This window comes from Lycium barbarum, chromosome 9 (assembly GCF_019175385.1).
Source record: "Lycium barbarum isolate Lr01 chromosome 9, ASM1917538v2, whole genome shotgun sequence".
Taxonomy (NCBI): domain Eukaryota; kingdom Viridiplantae; phylum Streptophyta; class Magnoliopsida; order Solanales; family Solanaceae; genus Lycium; species Lycium barbarum.
The window spans coordinates 44414690-44437763 of NC_083345.1; the positions used below are offsets into that span (position 1 = coordinate 44414690).

Genomic DNA, 23074 nt, shown 5'->3' on the forward strand with positions numbered 1-23074 from the left:
AATAAGATTAGGACATAAAAGTAATTAATTAAAAAGTTTTTAAAAAATTGGAAAATTATTGTGAGGACTACAAAAGTCCTCACATTTGCTCTTATATAATATAGTAATATGGTGGTTGACAATTAAAAAGGAAACCTAGAATATATTTTTCTTCATAAATTTAACCGGTTAACGGATAGGTATTCTTTTTTATAATAATACTAGATGGCGTATGCCCGTGCTCCGCCCGGACCCAACACTTTGGATTATAGTGTATCTATGTATATGTAGTTGTGTTTTTATAGTGATAATATATATTCCCTCTGTTTCAATTTGTTTGAACCTATTTCCTTTTTAGTCCGTGCCAAAATGAGTGACTTCTTTCCTAATTTGGAAACAAATTCACTTTATGAATGATTTACAGTCACACAAATTTTCAAGGCTTATTTTGAACCACAAGTTTCAAAAGTCTTCTCTCTTTCTTAAATGTCGTGCCCAGTCAAATGAGTTCCTATAAATTGAAACGGAGGGAGTATATTTTATATTGCTAATAAACATACATAAGTTTGCACTGTTTTTATGCATATATATATTGTTATATCCTGCATTTTCGAACGTCGAATTATTTGTAAGCTGAGGTGGGGCCCACACGTCAAGATTTTTTTTTTTGGGACATGTGACAAATTATATGAATCACATATGTGAAGTTAAACACAACTCAAGAAGGACCCTTGGGCCAAATCAAAGTGGAAGCCCTCCAAAAGGACAATTTAAGGAAGCATTTTCGGATGATCTGACTTCTAGGGGCAAAAACGGTATTATAAGTTTGGAATTTGGGAAAATGCCCAGAAATAAAAGTTGTAGATAATTGAATTATCTTTCCATCCATAGGTCGTGGGCCCTCATACGATATCGGTATCAAAAGTTATGACCGTTTTACTGAACGAACATCCAGTCAGAAATTTTAACCCTGCGCGAACGCGCCTAGAGGGGGCGCGAACGCGCAGAAGGAAATCATTTACTCTACGCGATATCGGTATCAAAAGTTATGACCGTTTTACTGAACGAACATCCAGTCAGAAATTTTAACCCTGCGCGAACGCGCCTAGAGGGGGCGCGAACGCGCAGAAGGAAATCATTTATTAACTATAGCTAAAAATGTATGTGTTTGATTTAAACCCGAAGGATTGTTTATAAAATGTATTCGAGTTCATATTTGTATATCAGTAATACCTTAAGATTCCCAATATAGTAGGAGTATAATTAAAAATACGAGTTCATGGCTTTACGCTCTTGAAGATCAATTGTTTTGATATAGATAAATATTATAAGTACTATAGATAATTTAATATAAAAGGAGAAAATGGCATTATGGAATTAAATATTAGTTCTTCCTACCCAATTACTAAAATCAAACCCATTAATTTCGCTAAACTCACTATGGTTCATCTAATCTAGTAAGACAAAATAAAATGTTAGTCATACAAAGCAAATAAAATACACAACAATAAGAATAAGAAAGAGAGTAAAGAGTGCATGGGTTAGGCCCATTTTCTCGGACTGCTGCCACGGTCTGTTTTGCTATTGGGCTTCAGCCCAGATTTTGTTTTCTATTTGTGCTGCGGGCGGAGCTGACTCAGGATGAGGAGTTTCGTTGGGCTTTTAGCCCAACGCCGAGTACGGGAGAAGACGAGTCCCCTCAGACACGTATGCGGTGTTCATGCATAAAACGAAAGAAAGATTAGTATGTGATTAACAAATAAGACTAAACATGTATAATGCGAATGAAAAAGGAGGACAAATTAAAGGCTCACATACTTACTATGTATATCTAATATGTTCCATATATATACATTCACATGGGACATAGAAGCGCTCTGAGAGATATACTAGAACTGATATACCTCAGTATATCTTATATATACAGGTCCCAGTATGCCTGTGGGCACCGCAAGGCTGTATAACTTCAGGTATATTTGAGTATATCATCTCTTAATTTGATATAGAATACTAAAACATACGTACAAGTAACCCCGAATTCGGTTATTATACTCTACTTCTCCCTCAGAATATGCAGGATATTTGCACAAAGTAAACAGGATATTCAAAAGGAAATACGAGTAAGAACACGCACTGTGGGACTCAAAGAAACAGCGGAGAAACCCAAGAATGTATAATGACTACTCGCGGAACATTTGCAGCGGCAAAGTCAATCTAAAAGTAGTGTTTTCAATCTCGAAATGCAATGAGAATTCAATTCAGATTAAGGCTAACATTTAACTCAAAGAGTGGCTGAAATTTAACTCAATGAATGCAGCGGTTCATGGCCCAAAGCGAAGCAGCAAAATGGTTGAGTGCAGCAACAGTTTCCTAATTTCTTTTAGTTCGTTTTTCCGGGTATTGTATATTCCAATACGACCAACTATTTCCAAAAGGTTCAAATTGGAGACTGATTCGTTTGAGGATAGTTACTCAAAACTCCAGATTCGATTCAAAAGGGGCCAAACAGGTTTAGGCATACATAGCATATAGCCTTAATTAAGTAAACACAGCAGAAATATTTGAGGGAATAGACCCCTGCGAACAAAATTACGCAAGCAGGTTTTTAAGGAACACAACTCAAACTCAAATCAAATAGAGTCAAAACCAGCGCACGAGGATTCTGATATATGCAATGAAGGTAAGGATATGTTTCGGTTTTTCAGATAAAGGAGAAGCAAAGTGTATGTCGAACATGTTCATCTCATAATGCTATATGTAAACTGTTTCAACTGCTCAGTAACCAGAATAAATCATGTTTCAAACTTCAAAAGCTCTTCCATAACAACAAAAGGCTGCCTATCTATTCCTCTTTTCAGTTTTATAAACTTATGCCATGGTCTGACCCGACAGGATGAAGGGGTTAATATTACCAAACAGTTTAAACAAGTTTTAAGATTCTCGCATAACTGAGTTTCATCTTTATTCGTTCAAAGACATGCCCAAATTAAAATCATATAAGAGAAACTTAGAGAGAGCTTTAGCTTAAATCTAGAGACATGTAGGAACAGTTTTAAATCATTACCAAACTGCTTGAACACATTTTACAGAATGGACAAAACTGATCATACACGGTAGTCAAGTTCATGAAAATCTGTTGGCATGGCCTTTCAAACAAGAAAATCTAACTTAGAACAGGGTTGCATTCAATATATGCATACTTAACTGAGGCGACAACATATCTAAACATACCACAGATCCTCTATCCATATCTAAACCCATGAGACATTATTAACTAACTATAATCTTATCATGCTCTTCAAAACAGGACACATGTTAATCACAAGCAAGTTTGACGCCCAATCTAAATCAGCTATCAATCAAGTGACACGATTAGCACACTAAGCGGGCATGAAATTCACTGAATAAGATCAAACTAGGATTGACTAACTTCAGAAAACTGACTCATGTGAATACCAAATAGAGATCTTAAGCCATATTTTCAAGTGAAACACTGAATGTACTAAATAAGCACCAAAGAAGAAATCCGAATAGAGATGAAACTAGTTAAAACTGCCTACAAAATAAGCCATGAATCTGAGGGAAAGGTGAAAAAAAATGCAGTGAAAGTTAAGCAAAGTAATGAAAGCAACAGCCTACTCAACAGAAACAAAATACAACAGATTTTGAGTAAATGCGAGTCATCAATATGCCTATGTACTACTTCAACAAAACTGAAGATCCGAGAAACAAAATCGATACAGAAAACATGAAAGGCAAACTATTCTCTTTCATGATTCTTCAATGAAGACTAAAGCATAAAATTTGGTACGATTTAAGGTTTAGATCAAAACAGGTAGTCATTTTATATGAGCTATCTCATTCATCATAATGATGGGGAGCACAAGAAAAGCCACCTAATGCCAACTGATACCAAGTGAAGCCACTCATTTGAACATATAATTTTTTGTTTATGTTTAAAAGAATGGTAAAGACTAGTATTACAGGTTCGTTACAACTCCCTAAAACAGAATTATTATCAGGTGAAGCGAAAAGAAGAACCAAACTCGTATCAGCATTTACTTAACGCGACATCAATCATAATTTCGCATTCAAACACAATATTTCGCTAAAATTCAGTTGATGACTAAGCTGAAAAGGATACCCCCCATATTATAACGACTACTAACAGATCATTCTTGTTTTATTCAGCTTGTCGTTGCGGATAGAATTCAAAAGATAATGCTAAAATCTAAAACCAAGTTTCAGCCAAATATTTCAAATTCGGAAAAGGAAATCAACTTAGCACATATGCATTATACTTAACATGGACATTCATATTCACAGAATCATATGAAGCAAAGGGAAGCAACCAAAACTGCGGACAATGCGCCTTATACTACATGGGAACTTATCTTAACCATAACGAACACAAAAAAAAAAAAAAAAATAGAAATAGGGATAAGGATTTTACCTCTTGTAGGTGCAGTGAACGGGGCGCCGATGGCGTCGAATCTACACTTGAACTCGAACGATCCCGAAAACAGAACGGAATTTAAACAAAAATCCCAGATTTAGAGTAGGTAAAGTAGAAATGTTGAGGGTAGTAAAGTATCCCTTTTTTTGATGAATCAAACCAGATATTTTAAAAAAAACAGAGAGTAGGGATTCCTTTTTCTTCCAAAACGTTCAGTCCATCCTCCCCCTTTAGATTCAATTCGCACCCAGATTTATAGGGTTTCGTTTTGTTTAAGAAAGAGAGAGATGGAGGAGCGGAGGAGCGTAGGTGGTGGGGGTGAAGAAATGATGAAGGGGAGCGGAGTGCGGCGGTGAGTGGAGGAGTGGGGTCGTCGGTGAGTGGGGAGGCGCGTGGTGGCGATGATGATGATGAAAGGGAGAGAGTAGGGTAGAGAGGGAGAGGGAGGCGGAGAAAAGGGAAAAGGAAAGAGAAAGAGAATAGGTTTTAGGGTAAAAATATTGGGCCGGGTCTGATAATTTTGGGCTGGGTAGGGAAATAATGTGGGCTGAATTGTTTTGGGTAGGGAATAATGTGGGTTGGTTTAATTAATTAGAGTCTGGGTTGATAATTTGGGTAGGGGAATAACATTGCATTTGTATTTCGGGTCATTAATTTGGCTGAAAATTGTTGATCCTTCCTCCGCTATTTAATTATTGTTGGGCTTCTAATTTAACAACTAGTACAATGTATACTATATGAAGACAATTAATAATTAATATGTAAAGAAATAATGATTTTACAAAGTGTTGTTCTATAATTAATTTAATGAGTCCAAACCCGAAAAAAATGAAATGATGATGAATCATTTAAAATTTGTGGTAACGTAAATTGTCGTAGTGTTGAAAATAACAGTAGCGATATTACTAGTAGTAGCAATAATAATAAAAAAAAAATAGTGAAAATAAAGTATTTAGCTCGTCAGTAAATTTAGAAGCCCGAGTAAATTAAAATAAAGGAGGGACAAAATTGGGTGTCAACAGATGCCCCTCTTCGATCGGAGACGATGTAAGAGTTTTCGAGCGAAGAAGTTGACGTAGTAGCCAATTTTGTTCCGACCAACAAAATATGGATTTGTAAGGAAATACGGTTTTTAGAGAATTGGTGGTTGAACCTGTGGAGAGAATATTATTTATGGATTTATGACTTTGCAAGAGTCATGGACAGATGACGAGAATGGAACATATGCTTATAGTCTCCTAATTATAAATGTGGTGCACAACACACCTATAAGTAGGACTCTACTAGACACGGTGTAAATTCTTCAAAGATGCCCCAGTGTTGAGTTATGGAAACACTGGGGATGTAGAAAGGAATATGAGATGGCGAGAAGAGTAGATTTAGTAGAGTTTTAGCGGAGGATGTGAAAGAGAAATTAACCTACGTATCACGTGTTTGTGGACATAGGCGGAATTGAGTTCGAGAGTAGATTCGTGACCTTTGCTTGTGAGTTTGGTATTCCTCTTTAGCAAATTTGCCCCAGTTCACTGCGTAAGATAAAGTTCCACGTTGTGCTGTGTCGCTGCAGGTTGTATTTTCTGCCAAAACTGAAATTCATGTCAAAATTAGTAATAAAGTTTAAAATGTAAAACTATAAAGAGTGTGAATGATCGTAAATATGATTGGGGGAATGAAAAATGAAGCCGTGTGGTCAATGTTCTCTCTGGTTGTCTTCAGGGACTTGAATGAATGTGTGATGCGCATGCTAGGGATGTAATAATATCTCTAGTTGCATTGGAAGATGATAGTGATAAGGTCTCCGGCTGTCTTCCGGGACTCGATGATAAATGATATCTGCGAATTTTAAGGTAAATTTATTAAAGTGGTAAGGTAGATGATGAAATAAAGGAATGAAGTAAGGAGTAAAAATAAGTGTATAGCCGTTTGGCTTTATGCAGGTGAGGTCGTGTAGCCATGCGATGTCTCCGGTGTCTTCGGGGACTTGATGCTATGTCTCCGGTTGTTTTCGGGACTTGATGCTATGTCTCCGGTTGTTTTTGGGGACTTGATGTTATGTCTCCGGTTGTTTTCGGGGACTTGATGTTATGTCTCCGGTTGTTTTCGGAGATTTGATGATGATTCCTGCAAAGTCCAGGATAAAGTTGTAAAGTGGATGACGTCTCCGGTTGTTTTCGGAGGCTCAAAGATAATTCCTGTAAAGTTCAGGGTAAAGTTGTTAAAATCAGTAAAGTAAATGATGAAGTATGAGGTAAAGTCGTAGTGTAGCCGTCCGGCTCATGCATGTGAGGCTGTATAGCCGAATGATGTCTCTGGTTGTCTTCGGAGACTTGATGCTATGTCTCCGGTTGTTTTCGGGGACTTAATGCTAGGTCTCCGGTTGTCTTCGGGGACTTAATGCTAATTCCTGTAAAGTTTAGGATAAAATAGAGGGTAAAGTCATAGTGTAGCCGTCCGGCTTATGCATGTGAGGCTGTATAGCCATGCAATGTCTCCGGTTGTCTTCGGGGACTTGATGTTGTGTCTCCGGTTGTCTTCGGGGACTTGATGTTGTGTCTCCGGTTGTTTTCGGGGACTTGATGCTGTGTCTCCGGTTGTTTTCGGGGACTTGATGATAATTCTTATGCATGCGAGGCTGTATAGCCGAATGATGCCTCCGGTTGTCTTCGGGGACTTGATGATAAATCTCTCCGGTTGTCTTCGGAGACTTAATGTTGATTCCTGTAAAGTTCAGGGCAAAGTGGTTAAAGCATGTAAAGAAGGTATTAAAGTGATAGCATAGCCGTTCGGCTGATGATGTCGACGGTATTGTGACAGGCTGAATTAATGACGCGTAATCCTGATTTGATTCGTCTTTAACCTGCAAAAAGATGTATGAAGTCATAAAGTTGTTGTGATAAAATAAAATTAAAGATAGGGTTAGGAATAAAGCCGTTTGGCTTTTGGAGACGAGGCCCTAATGAGCCAGATGATGCTTTTCGTCGTGATTGATAGACTTGACTATTGATCTTGCGGTCCTTTAATTCCTGCACTCAAAGAAAATTTTTTAGTTTGGGAGGGGGAAGTTGATTCGTGTTGACTCGAAGCTTGACGTTGTTGACACTTCATTCGTCTTGTTTGTTTGGATCTTGTGATCTCCGTTCAAATCTCGGTAGATGATTAGTAGTGAAAACGACTGAAAGAAGGTATTTCATTTGAAAGGTAGGTATGTAAGTATATGTATAAGAAAATATAACTATATATATATAAGTTGTGAAATATGTATATTTAAATGTATGTATGTAAGGAAATATATGTAAGTTGTAAAATGTTCTGTCAACTTCGGACTGTGACATTTCTAAAGCAATTGGTTTATAATATTTCTTGTCTGGTAGCCTTAATCTTGTCAATGTCCCCGTTCTTTTATCTATATTTTTTTCTCAAAAAAAAAAAAATATGCCCCAGTTTTGGTTCTGAAGGGTGTACTAAATTTATGTTGCAGTGTGACCGAACCTTATATAGGTTGCCTACGTATCCGCCGAGGAATCAGGTCAGAACGTAGTTCGTAATGGAGAATGGTCTGAAGTTTTCTAATAAAGGGACCGAACCCGATGTGGATTGCCTATGTATCCCACCAAGGGAATCAGGTTGGCGTAGTTCTGCTATATCTAGGGTAAAGGGTTTGTTGGATTTTATCTAGGGGTGACGGGTCTGTATGTTGATAGTCTTTGTGTAAGGATTTTTTTTTTTTAATTTTCTGTTATAGCGCAACCGAACCCTATGTGGGCTGCCTACGTATCTCACCATGAGAATCAGGTCAGAACGTAGTTCGTATGGATAAGATATTTTTTTTTTTTTTTTGTTGTTGTTGTTGTAAAGCAACCGAACCTTTTGTGGGCTGCCTACGTATCCCACCAAAGGAATCAGGTCAGCGTAGTTCGTATGCATGCCAATGGGAAAAATTCTAACCTAGTATGACCGAGTCCCTATGTGGGCTGCCTACGTATCCACCGAGGAATCAGGTCAAGCGTAGTTCGCACCTAAAGGAAAGGTTGCAAACTAGGTTGTCTAACCTAATGTCGTACTTTGATTTCTTCTTGAATTGCTAGCTTTTAGGCTTATGTTATCACCTATCTGACTCTTTCCGCACTGGACTCCTCTAAATCTTGGCATTTCCGTGAGCAGGCAAAGGATTGTTGACCACATTGGGCTTAGCTTCAACGAGCTGAATTACTCCTTCCTTAATCAGGGCTTAGATTTTGTTTTTAAGCCCATAGCAATCTTCAGTGGCGTGCCCAACAACTCCAGAGTGGTATGCGCAGCTTTTGGAACCATCAAACCATTTTGGGATAGGCTCGGGAATTTTTCCTTCAATCGGTTGTATTATGCCTGCTGCTTTCATTCTTTCGAACAATTGAGCTAAGGGTTCAGCGATCTGAGTGTAATTACGGGTGTTTTTGGTGTCAGGGTTTGGACGGGCTCTAGGTATAGTATGTGGTCGATTTTGGTAAGTTGGAGCTTGGTTGGGTTGATACGGGCGTGGGTTTTGATGCGGAGGTGCTCGGGGTTGGTAGTAGTTTGCTTGGGTGTTGTAAACGGGGTAAGGAGGTAGTGGAGCTTGGTAGGGTTCAGGGTAGTGGTAAGGGTGGAAAGTTTGTTGTGGGTGGTTAAAGTATGGAATGGCTTGGCTCGGCTCATGTCCTTGAGCGTTCATGACTGCAGCGACATCTTCCTTCTTCTTTTTAATCCCGTTGATAGAACCAGATTGTATAGCTTTGTTCATTGCTTGTAAAGCAATAAGATCCTGAATTTTCCCCGATTTGATTCCTTCTTCCAGTGCTTCTCCCATTCGAACAACTTCTGTGAATTTTTGTCCCATCATACCTATCATTTTCTCGTAAAATATGCCAGCCTGGCATTCAATGAAGGTAGCAGTCATTTCCCTATCATTCATCGGAGGTTGAACCCTGGCTGCTTCTGACCTCCAACGTAACGCATATTCGCGGAACGTCTCAGTTGACTTCCTGGTTAACTTAGTCATATAAACTCTATCTGGTGTGATATCGGTGTTAAAACTGAACCTGTCCATAAAGTTTTGCGCCATGTCACTCCAACCACGCCATTTACGGACATCCTGTTGTGTATACCAAGTAAGTGCTTCGCCAGATAAGCTTCTTATGAAGAGCTTCATCCTTATGCTCTGGTCTCTGCCCACTCCAACCAGTTTGTCACAATAAGCCCTTAAGTGTGTATGAGGGTCGCCTGTTCCATTGAATGTATCAAATTTTGGCGGTTTGTAGCCTACGGGTAAATCGACGTCAGGTTGGACACAAAGATCCTCATATTCTACACTCTTAGTTCCTCTAGCAACTTGAAGGTTCCTCATTGCTTCTTTGAGACTGTGGATTTCTTTTAGCAGTATGTTATCTGCCCCTGCCTTTGCATCCCTTTCCATTTCTTCGTATTGATCTACCTCGGGTTGGAACCTGACCGTTACTGGGTTGGTAAAGGTTTGTGTTTCTGTGGCATATACCGGAGGAACATATTGTGCATTTGGGGTGACAAAGTGTGCCCCGTGCATATGCTGGGTTGGATAAGTCTGGACGATGGGGGTGTTTTGGACAAGAGGTGGTGTGTTATAATTGGTGTTTATAGGTGGTTGATTTGGTGGGTTTAGAGGAGTGGTCGTGGGTAGTGGATTAGTGTTGGTGGGTAAAGGAACATAGGGAGTATGAACTAGCGATTGACTTGGTGGGTTGACGGGTGGTGGATTATGAGTAGCATAGGTAGTGTAGGTGGGTGGTTGATTTTGTGGAGGAGTATAGCTAGTGTAAGTGGTTGGTTGACTTTGTGGGGGAGTATAGACGGATGTTGGATTTGGTGGATTTGCGGGGGTGATCGGAGGCAAGTTGTTGTTAGTAGGTGCATTGTTTTGGGGAGGAAAATGCTCAGGAACTGGGGATTCGAGTGATGGGAAACGAGGTGGTTCTGGTGCAGTATTGCTAGGTTCAGAAGGTGAATTTTGGAGTGTGATGGATAAATTGGTCAAGTCCCTAACCCGATTTAGTTCTCCACGTAGATTCTCAATTTCTTGAGTCAGGCGGGCGATATGTTCATCCCGTTGAATAGCAGTTCCATGTTCGGAAGTTTCAGGCGGATCGCTAGCGATCACGAGGTTTTCTACACCAGTTGGAACAGATGCGGCCGGATCAGACATAGTAATTTCATTTCCTTGGACAGCCCAACTACGTTCAGGTAACGATGACGTCTTTGACCTCGTGATGTAAGGATGGTCGGCCATCGAGCGTCAACACGAATCAACTCTCTGTTCGGGAATAAGATAAAATAGACATACAGTATAAACGATGTTAATCTCATGAACATATCTAGGTAAAGTCATGGTCACGTAAAGTCGAGTAAGGCATGTAGCGAATAATTTATCAAGTAGAGTCAAACAAGTTGTCAAACAAATGTAAACGATTATATCAAAACAACTAGCACGTCCTAATATGCATGTGACCTCTTTGCGCCAGAGGTGGGCCTAACGTTGTTTAAAGGATAAAATGTGCCATAATATGTCATCCCGTTGCTTTGATTAATTAAACAGATTCTATTTCTCAAAAGTAAAAAATAATGTAATATTTATTACATGTCAAATGAATACAACATAAAGTGTTTCCTAATCTAAATAAGGTAAATAAAATTTCTATGCCTAACTTCTAGCTTCATTTGTGATGCCCTTGATCTTCGTCATTTGTTGTACTCCGATGCAAATGTATACCTGTCATAGAAACGTTAGTCATTCCTTACTTCCTAAAGTTTAATCAATTAGAGCAAATAGTCAATATTTAGGCACAGTTATCCTTCAAACATGCATATAAGGTATGATTGGTGTCACTCGGGGTCGTGAACCCACTCGGACGTTTGGGTAAGTCATCTAATGGATTTAATATACCAAGGGTATTAAACCTCCTAGGTCATGAAACGTATGCTCTTAATAAAGTGTGTTGGTTTAGCTCTATCTTAGGCTGACTAAGAGTTGGCTTCTTACGACACAAGGTTCCCCCAAGCGGACAACTTGGGAGTGGAAAGTCTGTGGCCGTCGACTGCACCGCTGATCGACTAAATCCACAAGATCAATCCAACTAAAGGGGTAATTTAGTAGTGAACGGGCGCGAACCGCGAAGCCGTTTTAAGTGTGTGAATATGTGTGAGTTTTCCAGAAGTGGAGGAAATATGAACGGAATGACAGTTTTATCAAAGCAAGTAACACATAAGCAGTTTATATCAAACAAACAGTTTATATCAAACAAACAATTAATAGCATGTAAAAACAGTTAACAAACAAATAAAGTAATTAAAATAAGCACACAAAGCCTATTTAAACTAAGTCCGTTATGGTTAGAACCTAGGTAGATTCCCCAGCGGAGTCGCCAAGCTGTCATACCCCATTTTAACCCGAGAGTTTAATTAGAAGGAGTACGACATATTGGAGATTCCTGTTTTTGTTATTTAAGGAGTCGCCATCTAATTATTTGCGGTGAATTAGGACACCTAAAGTTTATTATTTATCTAAAGTTGATTTTAAAGTCTACGAAACCAAATGATTCTAGGTAAGGGTTCAATTAGTCTAAAGGGAAGGTATTAGGCACCCTTTAAGACCCATTAACAATGGTTAACCGACCGGACTTATGATTAATTAGACTAAGGGTAAATATAGTATTATAAATGTTTAGGAAATAACTTATAAATATAGCTAAAGTATTAAAGTAAAAGGTAATAATGTTATTAGAAATAAGACATGTAAAAATAATAATTTGTATAAAAGAAGAGTTTAGTTATGAACTGAAGGAGCGCGGGATATGTAGCGTTTTAAACATAATTGAAAATAACTCTGGTAGGCCTTAACTATTTTTTTTTTGTTTTAAGAGTACGGACGAGATGAAATCTTCCTTCTCCCTTTTTTATCATGTTTATTAACTATAGCTAAAAATGTATGTGTTTGATTTAAACCCGAAGGATTGTTTATAAAATGTATTCGAGTTCATATTTGTATATCAGTAATACCTTAAGATTCCCAATATAGTAGGAGTATAATTAAAAATACGCGTTCATGGCTTTACGCTCTTGAAGATCAATTGTTTTGATATAGATAAATATTATAAGTACTATAGATAATTTAATATAAAAGGAGAAAATGGCATTATGGAATTAAATATTAGTTCTTCCTACCCAATTACTAAAATCAAACCCATTAATTTCGCTAAACTCACTATGGTTCATCTAATCTAGTAAGACAAAATAAAATGTTAGTCATACAAAGCAAATAAAATACACAACAATAAGAATAAGAAAGAGAGTAAAGAGTGCATGGGTTAGGCCCATTTTCTCGGACTGCTGCCACGGTCTGTTTTGCTATTGGGCTTCAGCCCAGATTTTGTTTTCTATTTGTGCTGCGGGCGGAGCTGACTCAGGATGAGGAGTTTCGTTGGGCTTTTAGCCCAACGCCGAGTACGGGAGAAGACGAGTCCCCTCAGACACGTATGCGGTGTTCATGCATAAAACGAAAGAAAGATTAGTATGTGATTAACAAATAAGACTAAACATGTATAATGCGAATGAAAAAGGAGGACAAATTAAAGGCTCACACACTTACTATGTATATCTAATATGTTCCATATATATACATTCACATGGGACATAGAAGCGCTCTGAGAGATATACTAGAACTGATATACCTCAGTATATCTTATATATACAGGTCCCAGTATGCCTGTGGGCACCGCAAGGCTGTATAACTTCAGGTATATTTGAGTATATCATCTCTTAATTTGATATAGAATACTAAAACATACGTACAAGCAACCCCGAATTCGGTTATTATACTCTACTTCTCCCTCAGAATATGCAGGATATTTGCACAAAGTAAACAGGATATTCAAAAGGAAATACGAGTAAGAACACGCACTGTGGGACTCAAAGAAACAGCGGAGAAACCCAAGAATGTATAATGACTACTCGCGGAACATTTGCAGCGGCAAAGTCAATCTAAAAGTAGTGTTTTCAATCTCGAAATGCAATGAGAATTCAATTCAGATTAAGGCTAACATTTAACTCAAAGAGTGGCTGAAATTTAACTCAATGAATGCAGCGGTTCATGGCCCAAAGCGAAGCAGCAAAATGGTTGAGTGCAGCAACAGTTTCCTAATTTCTTTTAGTTCGTTTTTCCGGGTATTGTATATTCCAATACGACCAACTATTTCCAAAAGGTTCAAATTGGAGACTGATTCGTTTGAGGATAGTTACTCAAAACTCCAGATTCGATTCAAAAGGGGCCAAACAGGTTTAGGCATACATAGCATATAGCCTTAATTAAGTAAACACAGCAGAAATATTTGAGGGAATAGACCCCTGCGAACAAAATTACGCAAGCAGGTTTTTAAGGAACACAGTATGCAGGCAGGTGATGATGAAACCAATCTTTCAACTCAAACTCAAATCAAATAGAGTCAAAACCAGCGCACGAGGATTCTGATATATGCAATGAAGGTAAGGATATGTTTCGGTTTTTCAGATAAAGGAGAAGCAAAGTGTATGTCGAACATGTTCATCTCATAATGCTATATGTAAACTGTTTCAACTGCTCAGTAACCAGAATAAATCATGTTTCAAACTTCAAAAGCTCTTCCATAACAACAAAAGGCTGCCTATCTATTCCTCTTTTCAGTTTTATAAACTTATGCCATGGTCTGACCCGACAGGATGAAGGGGTTAATATTACCAAACAGTTTAAACAAGTTTTAAGATTCTCGCATAACTGAGTTTCATCTTTATTCGTTCAAAGACATGCCCAAATTAAAATCATATAAGAGAAACTTAGAGAGAGCTTTAGCTTAAATCTAGAGACATGTAGGAACAGTTTTAAATCATTACCAAACTGCTTGAACACATTTTACAGAATGGACAAAACTGATCATACACGGTAGTCAAGTTCATGAAAATCTGTTGGCATGGCCTTTCAAACAAGAAAATCTAACTTAGAACAGGGTTGCATTCAATATATGCATACTTAACTGAGGCGACAACATATCTAAACATACCACAGATCCTCTATCCATATCTAAACCCATGAGACATTATTAACTAACTATAATCTTATCATGCTCTTCAAAACAGGACACATGTTAATCACAAGCAAGTTTGACGCCCAATCTAAATCAGCTATCAATCAAGTGACACGATTAGCACACTAAGCGGGCATGAAATTCACTGAATAAGATCAAACTAGGATTGACTAACTTCAGAAAACTGACTCATGTGAATACCAAATAGAGATCTTAAGCCATATTTTCAAGTGAAACACTGAATGTACTAAATAAGCACCAAAGAAGAAATCCGAATAGAGATGAAACTAGTTAAAACTGCCTACAAAATAAGCCATGAATCTGAGGGAAAGGTGAAAAAAAATGCAGTGAAAGTTAAGCAAAGTAATGAAAGCAACAGCCTACTCAACAGAAACAAAATACAACAGATTTTGAGTAAATGCGAGTCATCAATATGCCTATGTACTACTTCAACAAAACTGAAGATCCGAGAAACAAAATCGATACAGAAAACATGAAAGGCAAACTATTCTCTTTCATGATTCTTCAATGAAGACTAAAGCATAAAATTTGGTACGATTTAAGGTTTAGATCAAAACAGGTAGTCATTTTATATGAGCTATCTCATTCATCATAATGATGGGGAGCACAAGAAAAGCCACCTAATGCCAACTGATACCAAGTGAAGCCACTCATTTGAACATATAATTTTTTGTTTATGTTTAAAAGAATGGTAAAGACTAGTATTACAGGTTCGTTACAACTCCCTAAAACAGAATTATTATCAGGTGAAGCGAAAAGAAGAACCAAACTCGTATCAGCATTTACTTAACGCGACATCAATCATAATTTCGCATTCAAACACAATATTTCGCTAAAATTCAGTTGATGACTAAGCTGAAAAGGATACCCCCCATATTATAACGACTACTAACAGATCATTCTTGTTTTATTCAGCTTGTCGTTGCGGATAGAATTCAAAAGATAATGCTAAAATCTAAAACCAAGTTTCAGCCAAATATTTCAAATTCGGAAAAGGAAATCAACTTAGCACATATGCATTATACTTAACATGGACATTCATATTCACAGAATCATATGAAGCAAAGGGAAGCAACCAAAACTGCGGACAATGCGCCTTATACTACATGGGAACTTATCTTAACCATAACGAACACAAAAAAAAAAAAAAAATAGAAATAGGGATAAGGATTTTACCTCTTGTAGGTGCAGTGAACGGGGCGCCGATGGCGTCGAATCTACACTTGAACTCGAACGATCCCGAAAACAGAACGGAATTTAAACAAAAATCCCAGATTTAGAGTAGGTAAAGTAGAAATGTTGAGGGTAGTAAAGTATCCCTTTTTTTGATGAATCAAACCAGATATTTTAAAAAAAACAGAGAGTAGGGATTCCTTTTTCTTCCAAAACGTTCAGTCCATCCTCCCCCTTTAGATTCAATTCGCACCCAGATTTATAGGGTTTCGTTTTGTTTAAGAAAGAGAGAGATGGAGGAGCGGAGGAGCGTAGGTGGTGGGGGTGAAGAAATGATGAAGGGGAGCGGAGTGCGGCGGTGAGTGGAGGAGTGGGGTCGTCGGTGAGTGGGGAGGCGCGTGGTGGCGATGATGATGATGAAAGGGAGAGAGTAGGGTAGAGAGGGAGAGGGAGGCGGAGAAAAGGGAAAAGGAAAGAGAAAGAGAATAGGTTTTAGGGTAAAAATATTGGGCCGGGTCTGATAATTTTGGGCTGGGTAGGGAAATAATGTGGGCTGAATTGTTTTGGGTAGGGAATAATGTGGGTTGGTTTAATTAATTAGAGTCTGGGTTGATAATTTGGGTAGGGGAATAACATTGCATTTGTATTTCGGGTCATTAATTTGGCTGAAAATTGTTGATCCTTCCTCCGCTATTTAATTATTGTTGGGCTTCTAATTTAACAACTAGTACAATGTATACTATATGAAGACAATTAATAATTAATATGTAAAGAAATAATGATTTTACAAAGTGTTGTTCTATAATTAATTTAATGAGTCCAAACCCGAAAAAAATGAAATGATGATGAATCATTTAAAATTTGTGGTAACGTAAATTGTCGTAGTGTTGAAAATAACAGTAGCGATATTACTAGTAGTAGCAATAATAATAAAAAAAAAATAGTGAAAATAAAGTATTTAGCTCGTCAGTAAATTTAGAAGCCCGAGTAAATTAAAATAAAGGAGGGACAAAATTGGGTGTCAACAACTATGACTCTGTCCGTCCGGCTTATGAGCATGTCTATTATATTTCTGTGCTTCCGGTCCAGATCATGATTATGTTTGATATATTTCTGCTTTACATACTCGGTACATTTTTCGTACTGACCCCCGGTTCTTCGGGGGCTGCGTTACATGCCCGCAGGTGCAGGCGCACTTGGTGATACGCCGCCAGTCTAGGGATCGGATTCTGCTATTCTGAAGAGCTCCTTCGATCCGGAGCAAATACTTTTGGTATATATCTTCTGTTATCTGTAGACTCTATATGTATGGTATTTTGGGGTACGGCGGGGCCCTGTCCCGTCATCTGATTCTGTATGTCTGTAGAGGCCTGTAGATAGATGTGTGGGTTACGGGTTTCGTCTGTATGTTAGCCTTATCGGCTTATCTGTAAATGTCTGCATGTTCAGGTATATATATATATATATATATATATATATATATATGTTTGCGCGCGTGCCGTATCTGTATCGGCCTACTTCTGTAACATCTGTTTAAAAAAAAAAAAATCTGTATGATACGAAATTCGGTCAGGTAGGTATGTACGGGTACCCAGTTAGGGTACCAGTCGCGGCCCACGGGGTTGGGTCGTGACATATATATATACACACACACACACACACACACTATGTTCAAAACTCGATTAATATAACATTGTAGTTTGTGTTCCGTATCCAAAACTTTATTATATTAGTGTTTCCTACGAATACAAAGTTTGCAAAAATTTATTAATACTTTTTAAAAGAGAAGACCTGTTTAAAAGGAAACTATTTTCCTCTCTTTGAGACAAAACAATAGCAATATTTAATCATCAGTTGATACTTTGAATTTTAATTCGATTAATTTAAAGGTGTAAAAAATTCTATTGTTAATGTATGTAGATTGGACCTAAACAATACTTATTATTTTTGGATAATTCTAATTCAAATTATTAAATTATTTTTATATATTTAAAACGAAACAAAGTAGGAATTTGATTTTCTATTTAAATGAAGATAGAACAGCCTTCCTAAGCAAGCAAATGATTGAACAGCTCTATTCTGTTGTATCAAAAGTAATAGAAATTGTACAAATAATAAAGTAGATAGAACAGCCTTCCAAAGCAAGCAAATGATTGAACAACTCTATTCTGTTGTAACCAAATGTAATAGAAACTTTACAAAGGAAATTGCAAAGGTAATTTGTTCATTTTCTTAAAAAAGTTGTACTGTACCGGCACGTGTCCTTGTAGCCCCTGACCTACTGCCTCTTTCTTTTCTAATAATTTTGCCATGACGGACGACGAACCGCCCCAAATTCACATTTCTATTTAAACGAAGAACTACTATTTTTTAATTTTTGGTGAATATTCTTGGTTTAGCTCATTTTACTTGTCGTGTTGTCTTTTGCATGTTTTTTTTAAGGAAATGTCAATTATAATTATAATTTGACTAATTTACCTTATTTATTATTTGATCTCCATTTAATATTATTTTTTCTTTTACGACATTAATCTCTTTTCACATTTATTAGAGTAAGAATAAAAATGAAAAAGTAATTAAATTATATCTTATTTTAAAATATAAATATTTTAAGTATATTTATTTTAGCAAACATAACAAATAAATGACATGGCGGAATAGCAAATACAACAGTTAAATATCTAGATTAGATCTCAGTCTAATATAAGAAAAGAAAGGAAATTGTATGATTTGGCTACTTAACCTTCTGAAGAAAAGCAATAATATGGAGTCCATATTTTTTTCTGTACAATGATTTCATTTGCTCTCACTAATGGGTTGATACGCATGTGGCAATGAATCCACCATTATTGACTTAATGGGCATGAAAATATTTTGATTTTTTAATATGGGGTCCATTTTTTTTTTATGTATTGCTTGTTTTTTTAATATATGGCCCACTTTTTTTTTTTTTTTTTTTTTTTTTTTACATGAGTTTGAAGGTGGTGGGGTCTTTATTTTTTGTTATGATACATGAGTTGGAGGACGGACGACAATCCTCCTCCAAACTCATGTTTCTATAATAGTATATGATACATCAGTTGGAGGACGGATGACGATCCTCCTCCAAACTCATGTTTCTATAATAGTACTAGACGGACTATGCCCGTGCTGTGCACGGGCCCAACCCTTTATATTATAGTGCATCTATGTATATGTAGTTGTATTTGAATAGTGATTATATATATATATATATATATATATATATATATATATATATATATATATATATATATATAGTATATATTATGTTCAAAAGACGATTAATATAACATTGTAGTTTGTGCTCCGTATCTAAGATTTTATTATATTAATGTTTGCTACGAATACAAAATCGGCAAATTTATTAATATTTTTTAAACGAGAAGATTTGTTTAAAAGGAAACTATTTTTTCTCTTTGAAATAAAACAATAACAATATTTAAGCATCAGTTAATACTTTCAATTTTAATTTGATTAATTTAAAGGTGTAAAATACTTATTATTTTTTATCAATTTTTGATTTGGATTAGTCTAATTCTAATTATTAAATTAATTTTACATGTTTAAAACGAAACAAAGTAGAAATTGATTTTCTATTTAAACGAAGAAATACTATTTTTTTAATTTTTGGTAAATATTCTCGGTTTAGCTCATTTTACTTGTCATGTTGTCTTTTGGATGGTTTTTTAAGAAAACGTCGATTAGAATTATAATTTGACTAATTTACCTTATTCATTATTTGATCTCCTTTTATATATTTTTTTTACGACATTAATCTCTTTTCACATTTATTAGACTAAGAATAAAAATAAAAAAGTACTTAAGTTCTATCTTATTTTAAAATATAAATATTTGACTACTTAACTTTTTGAAAGAAAGTAATTTCATTTGCTCCAGCTAATGGATTGATACGCACGTGGCAATGAATAAATCATTATTGACTTAATGAGATACTTTGGAAATTACATGAATATTGTTTGATTTTTTAATATGAAGCGCACTTTTTTTTTAACATTATTAATTTGCACTATTTATATATATATATATAACCTTGTAGTTTGTACTCAGTATTTAAAACTTTAGTATATTAGTGTTTACTACGAATACAAAGTCTGCATTTTTTTTTTACATTAGTTTTTTTTTTTTTAATATGAGGTTCACTTTTTTTTTATATTGTTTGATTTTATTAATATGAGGTCCACTTTTTTTTTTTTTTACAGTGAGTTTGGAGATGGTGGGTTCCATTTTTATTTTTTTTTAAAATTGCTTGATGTTGTTTAGTATGAGATCCACCCTTTATGGGGTGCAGTTTTTTTTGGACATTATTAGTTTGTACTATTTTTATGCATATAATTTATATACATATACTATGTTCAAAACAAGATTAATATAGCATTGTAGTTTGTGCTCCGTATATAAAACTTTATATATATATATATATATATATATATTTATATATTCATATTAGAATTATGGGACCCACAATTTTTTTGCAATTTTTTTTGACATTGTTTGTTTTTTTAATATGGGATTCACCTTTTTTTTTTTTTTTTATATATATTGCTTGATGTTGTCAATATGGGATACTATGTTCAAAACACGATTAATATAACATTGTAGTTTGTGCTCCGTATTTAAAACTTTATTATATTTCTACTATTAAGAAGCGCCGGTTGGGCTATTTTTTTTTTATATATATATCGCTTGATTTTGTCAATATGAGATACTATGTTCAAAACACGATTAGTATAACATTGTAGTTTGTGCTCCGTATTTAAAATTTTATTATATTAGTGTTTACTACGAGTACAAAGTCTGCACTTTTTTTTTTTTTTTTTTTAATATGGGGTTCACTTTTTTTTTTTTTGATATTGCTTGATTTTGTTAATATAGGATTCACTTTTTTTTTACAGTGAGTTTGGAGATGGTGGGTTCCACTTTTTTTTGTCTTTTTTTTAATATTGCTTGATGTTGTTTAGTATGAGCACTTTTTTTCTACAGTGAGTTTGGAGATGATGGGTTTCACTTTTTTTTTGTCTTTTTTTTTTTTAATATTGCTTGATGTTGTTTAGTATGAGGTCCACCCTTTATGGGGTGCAGTTTGGAGATGATGAGTTTCACTTTTTTTTTTTTTTTTTTTTTTTTTTTAATATTGCTTGATGTTGTTTAGTATGAGGTCCACCCTTTATGGGGTGCAATTTTTTTTTTTTTTTTTTGACATTATTAGTTTGTACTATTTTTATGCATATAATATATATACATATATTATGTTCAAAATACGATTAATATAATATTATAATTTGTGCTCCGTATCTAAACTTTATTTTATATATATATATATATATTAGAATTAGGGGGCCCACAATTTCTTTTTAAATTGGAATGGATATATATATTAGTACTATATAGAAGAGTAGTGTATATATATATATATATATATATATATATATATATATATATATTAAAATTATGGGACCCACATTTTTTTTTAATATTATTTATTGTTTAAGATATATGGGTGAGGCTCACAATTTTTTTTATTAAATTGTGGAAATGGACAACGAAAAGTGAGTTTGGAACTCACTCTTCCATATAGTACAAATAAAAGTGTCCATTTCCAGTATGGTTAGGACTAGGAAAAGGAAAATTTGGTGGGAAGTAATTAAATTAGGCTCCAGAATTAGATTTCTCTCCTATTCTTCTCAGTGTAATAATATAGCATAAGCCCAGTATTTGCTCCGTTTATCAGACGAAGAGATTATGCCAGCGAGAAACTCCCAACTTGGAAAAGGACTCTGTTTCGCCTATTATTCAAAAGTGGAGCCAGAATTCGAAGCTTGTGGGTTCGGAGTTCTAATTCTTTAAAGTTACTAAATTTTTAATTAATAATTTGTATATATTTGACAAAACTTTTAATATGATTCAGATAAAAATTACTGAATTCGGCCGAACCCCCACCCGAAGGGCTGGCTCCGCCCCTGCTATTATTCCTAACTCCACTCAACAAATGAATAGATTATGCCTGCAAGAAACTCCGCTAAAACCTAATTCTGTCATACTCGAAACTCTAAAAACCCTCAAAGAATCCGCTGCTTATTCCACTTCTAAACCCCTAACCCTCTATGATGTTGGCCTCTCCGCCGACCCTAAAGCTCTAACCATGGCGGTAGTTTTTGGCCACCTAGCTTTTACTAAACGTGGTCGTCATATTATTGATTGTAATGGTTATGGATTACGGGTTCCCTATAATATTGATGCTAGTGACAATATCCACAGTAGTGATGCATTGTTTATTTTGTTGGTTGAGAAGAGTTTTAATTATTCAAGTTTGACTCTCGAAGGATTTTGTGATCGATTTCCTTGTATACTCGTTTATGTGGATAGACCAGATGTAGTTGCCCAGTTGTTTTTCAGGAAGATCCACAAGGATCTCAATTTGCCCCTTTTTGCTTTGGTGGATAGTGATCCCCAAGGGTTTAAGTTATTAAAGTTTTTTTCAACATATGGATGTGGTGGATTGACTAATAATTTGACTCCACTCGATATCAAGTGGTCGGGGATGAGGCCCAGTGATTTGGATAAGCATGGGCTACCAAAGCTGTGTAGGTTGCCTTTGCCTAAACGAGATACCAAGATTCTTCACAAGCTGCTCAAGAATGATTTTGCGAAGAAGAATCCGGAGTGGGCTAACGAGTTGACTTTGATGTTGAAGACTAAGAAAAAGGTTGAGGTTGGGGCGTTGTCTGCGTTGGAGGATATTTCCTATCTGACTACAACTTATTTGCCATTCAAGTTGCAAGAGCAGGACTGGCTATGAGGGTCACAGTCAAGCTTATAATGGTAGATGTAATGTTCCAATTTTTTGTTTAAAAACTTGTTATTTATTTTTCTGCATTATTAACACACCTCCGACCCCACTTGTGGATTACATTGAGTTTGTCGTTGGTTGTTGTTGTTATTGTTGATTAACTCTAAAGTTTAATTAAGAGAAAAAACATTATTTCTCCTCCTGAAATTGACACGAAAACTCACTTTAACAACTAAACTTAACTTCTAATTAAATACCCCCTAAAGAACATATGTTTCAATTATTTTCCACCCTGAAAAAATAATACCACTTTCACAATGTGAGGTGTATTACAATCGCGCCACGTCATTGCCACATCATTGCCACGTCGTTGTCACGTCATTGCCATGTCAAAAATTACCAATCCTTCATTTTTTATTTTTCTTTTATTATTTTTTTTCTTTCTTCTTTTTTCTCCCTTTTCTCTTTCTTCTTCTTTCTCCTCATCCTCACCACACTTGTAGCAACCACCACTGC

At 35.9% G+C, this 23074-nt stretch overlaps 1 protein-coding gene across 1 annotated transcript; it reads left to right on the forward strand.

The window, feature by feature from the left end:
- Nucleotides 1–21910: 21910 nt before the first annotated feature.
- Nucleotides 21911–22567, forward strand: LOC132611908 (DNA topoisomerase 6 subunit A-like). Its single transcript, XM_060326265.1, has one exon. The coding sequence runs from the start codon at nucleotides 21911–21913 to the stop codon at nucleotides 22565–22567; it is 657 nt and encodes a 218-aa protein (XP_060182248.1).
- Nucleotides 22568–23074: the final 507 nt, after the last annotated feature.

Excerpts from the sequence above, each read along its gene's own strand:
- LOC132611908 (XM_060326265.1), top strand. The coding sequence starts at position 21,911 with ATGGCGGTAGTTTTTGGCCACCTAGCTTTTACTAAACGTGGTCGTCAT.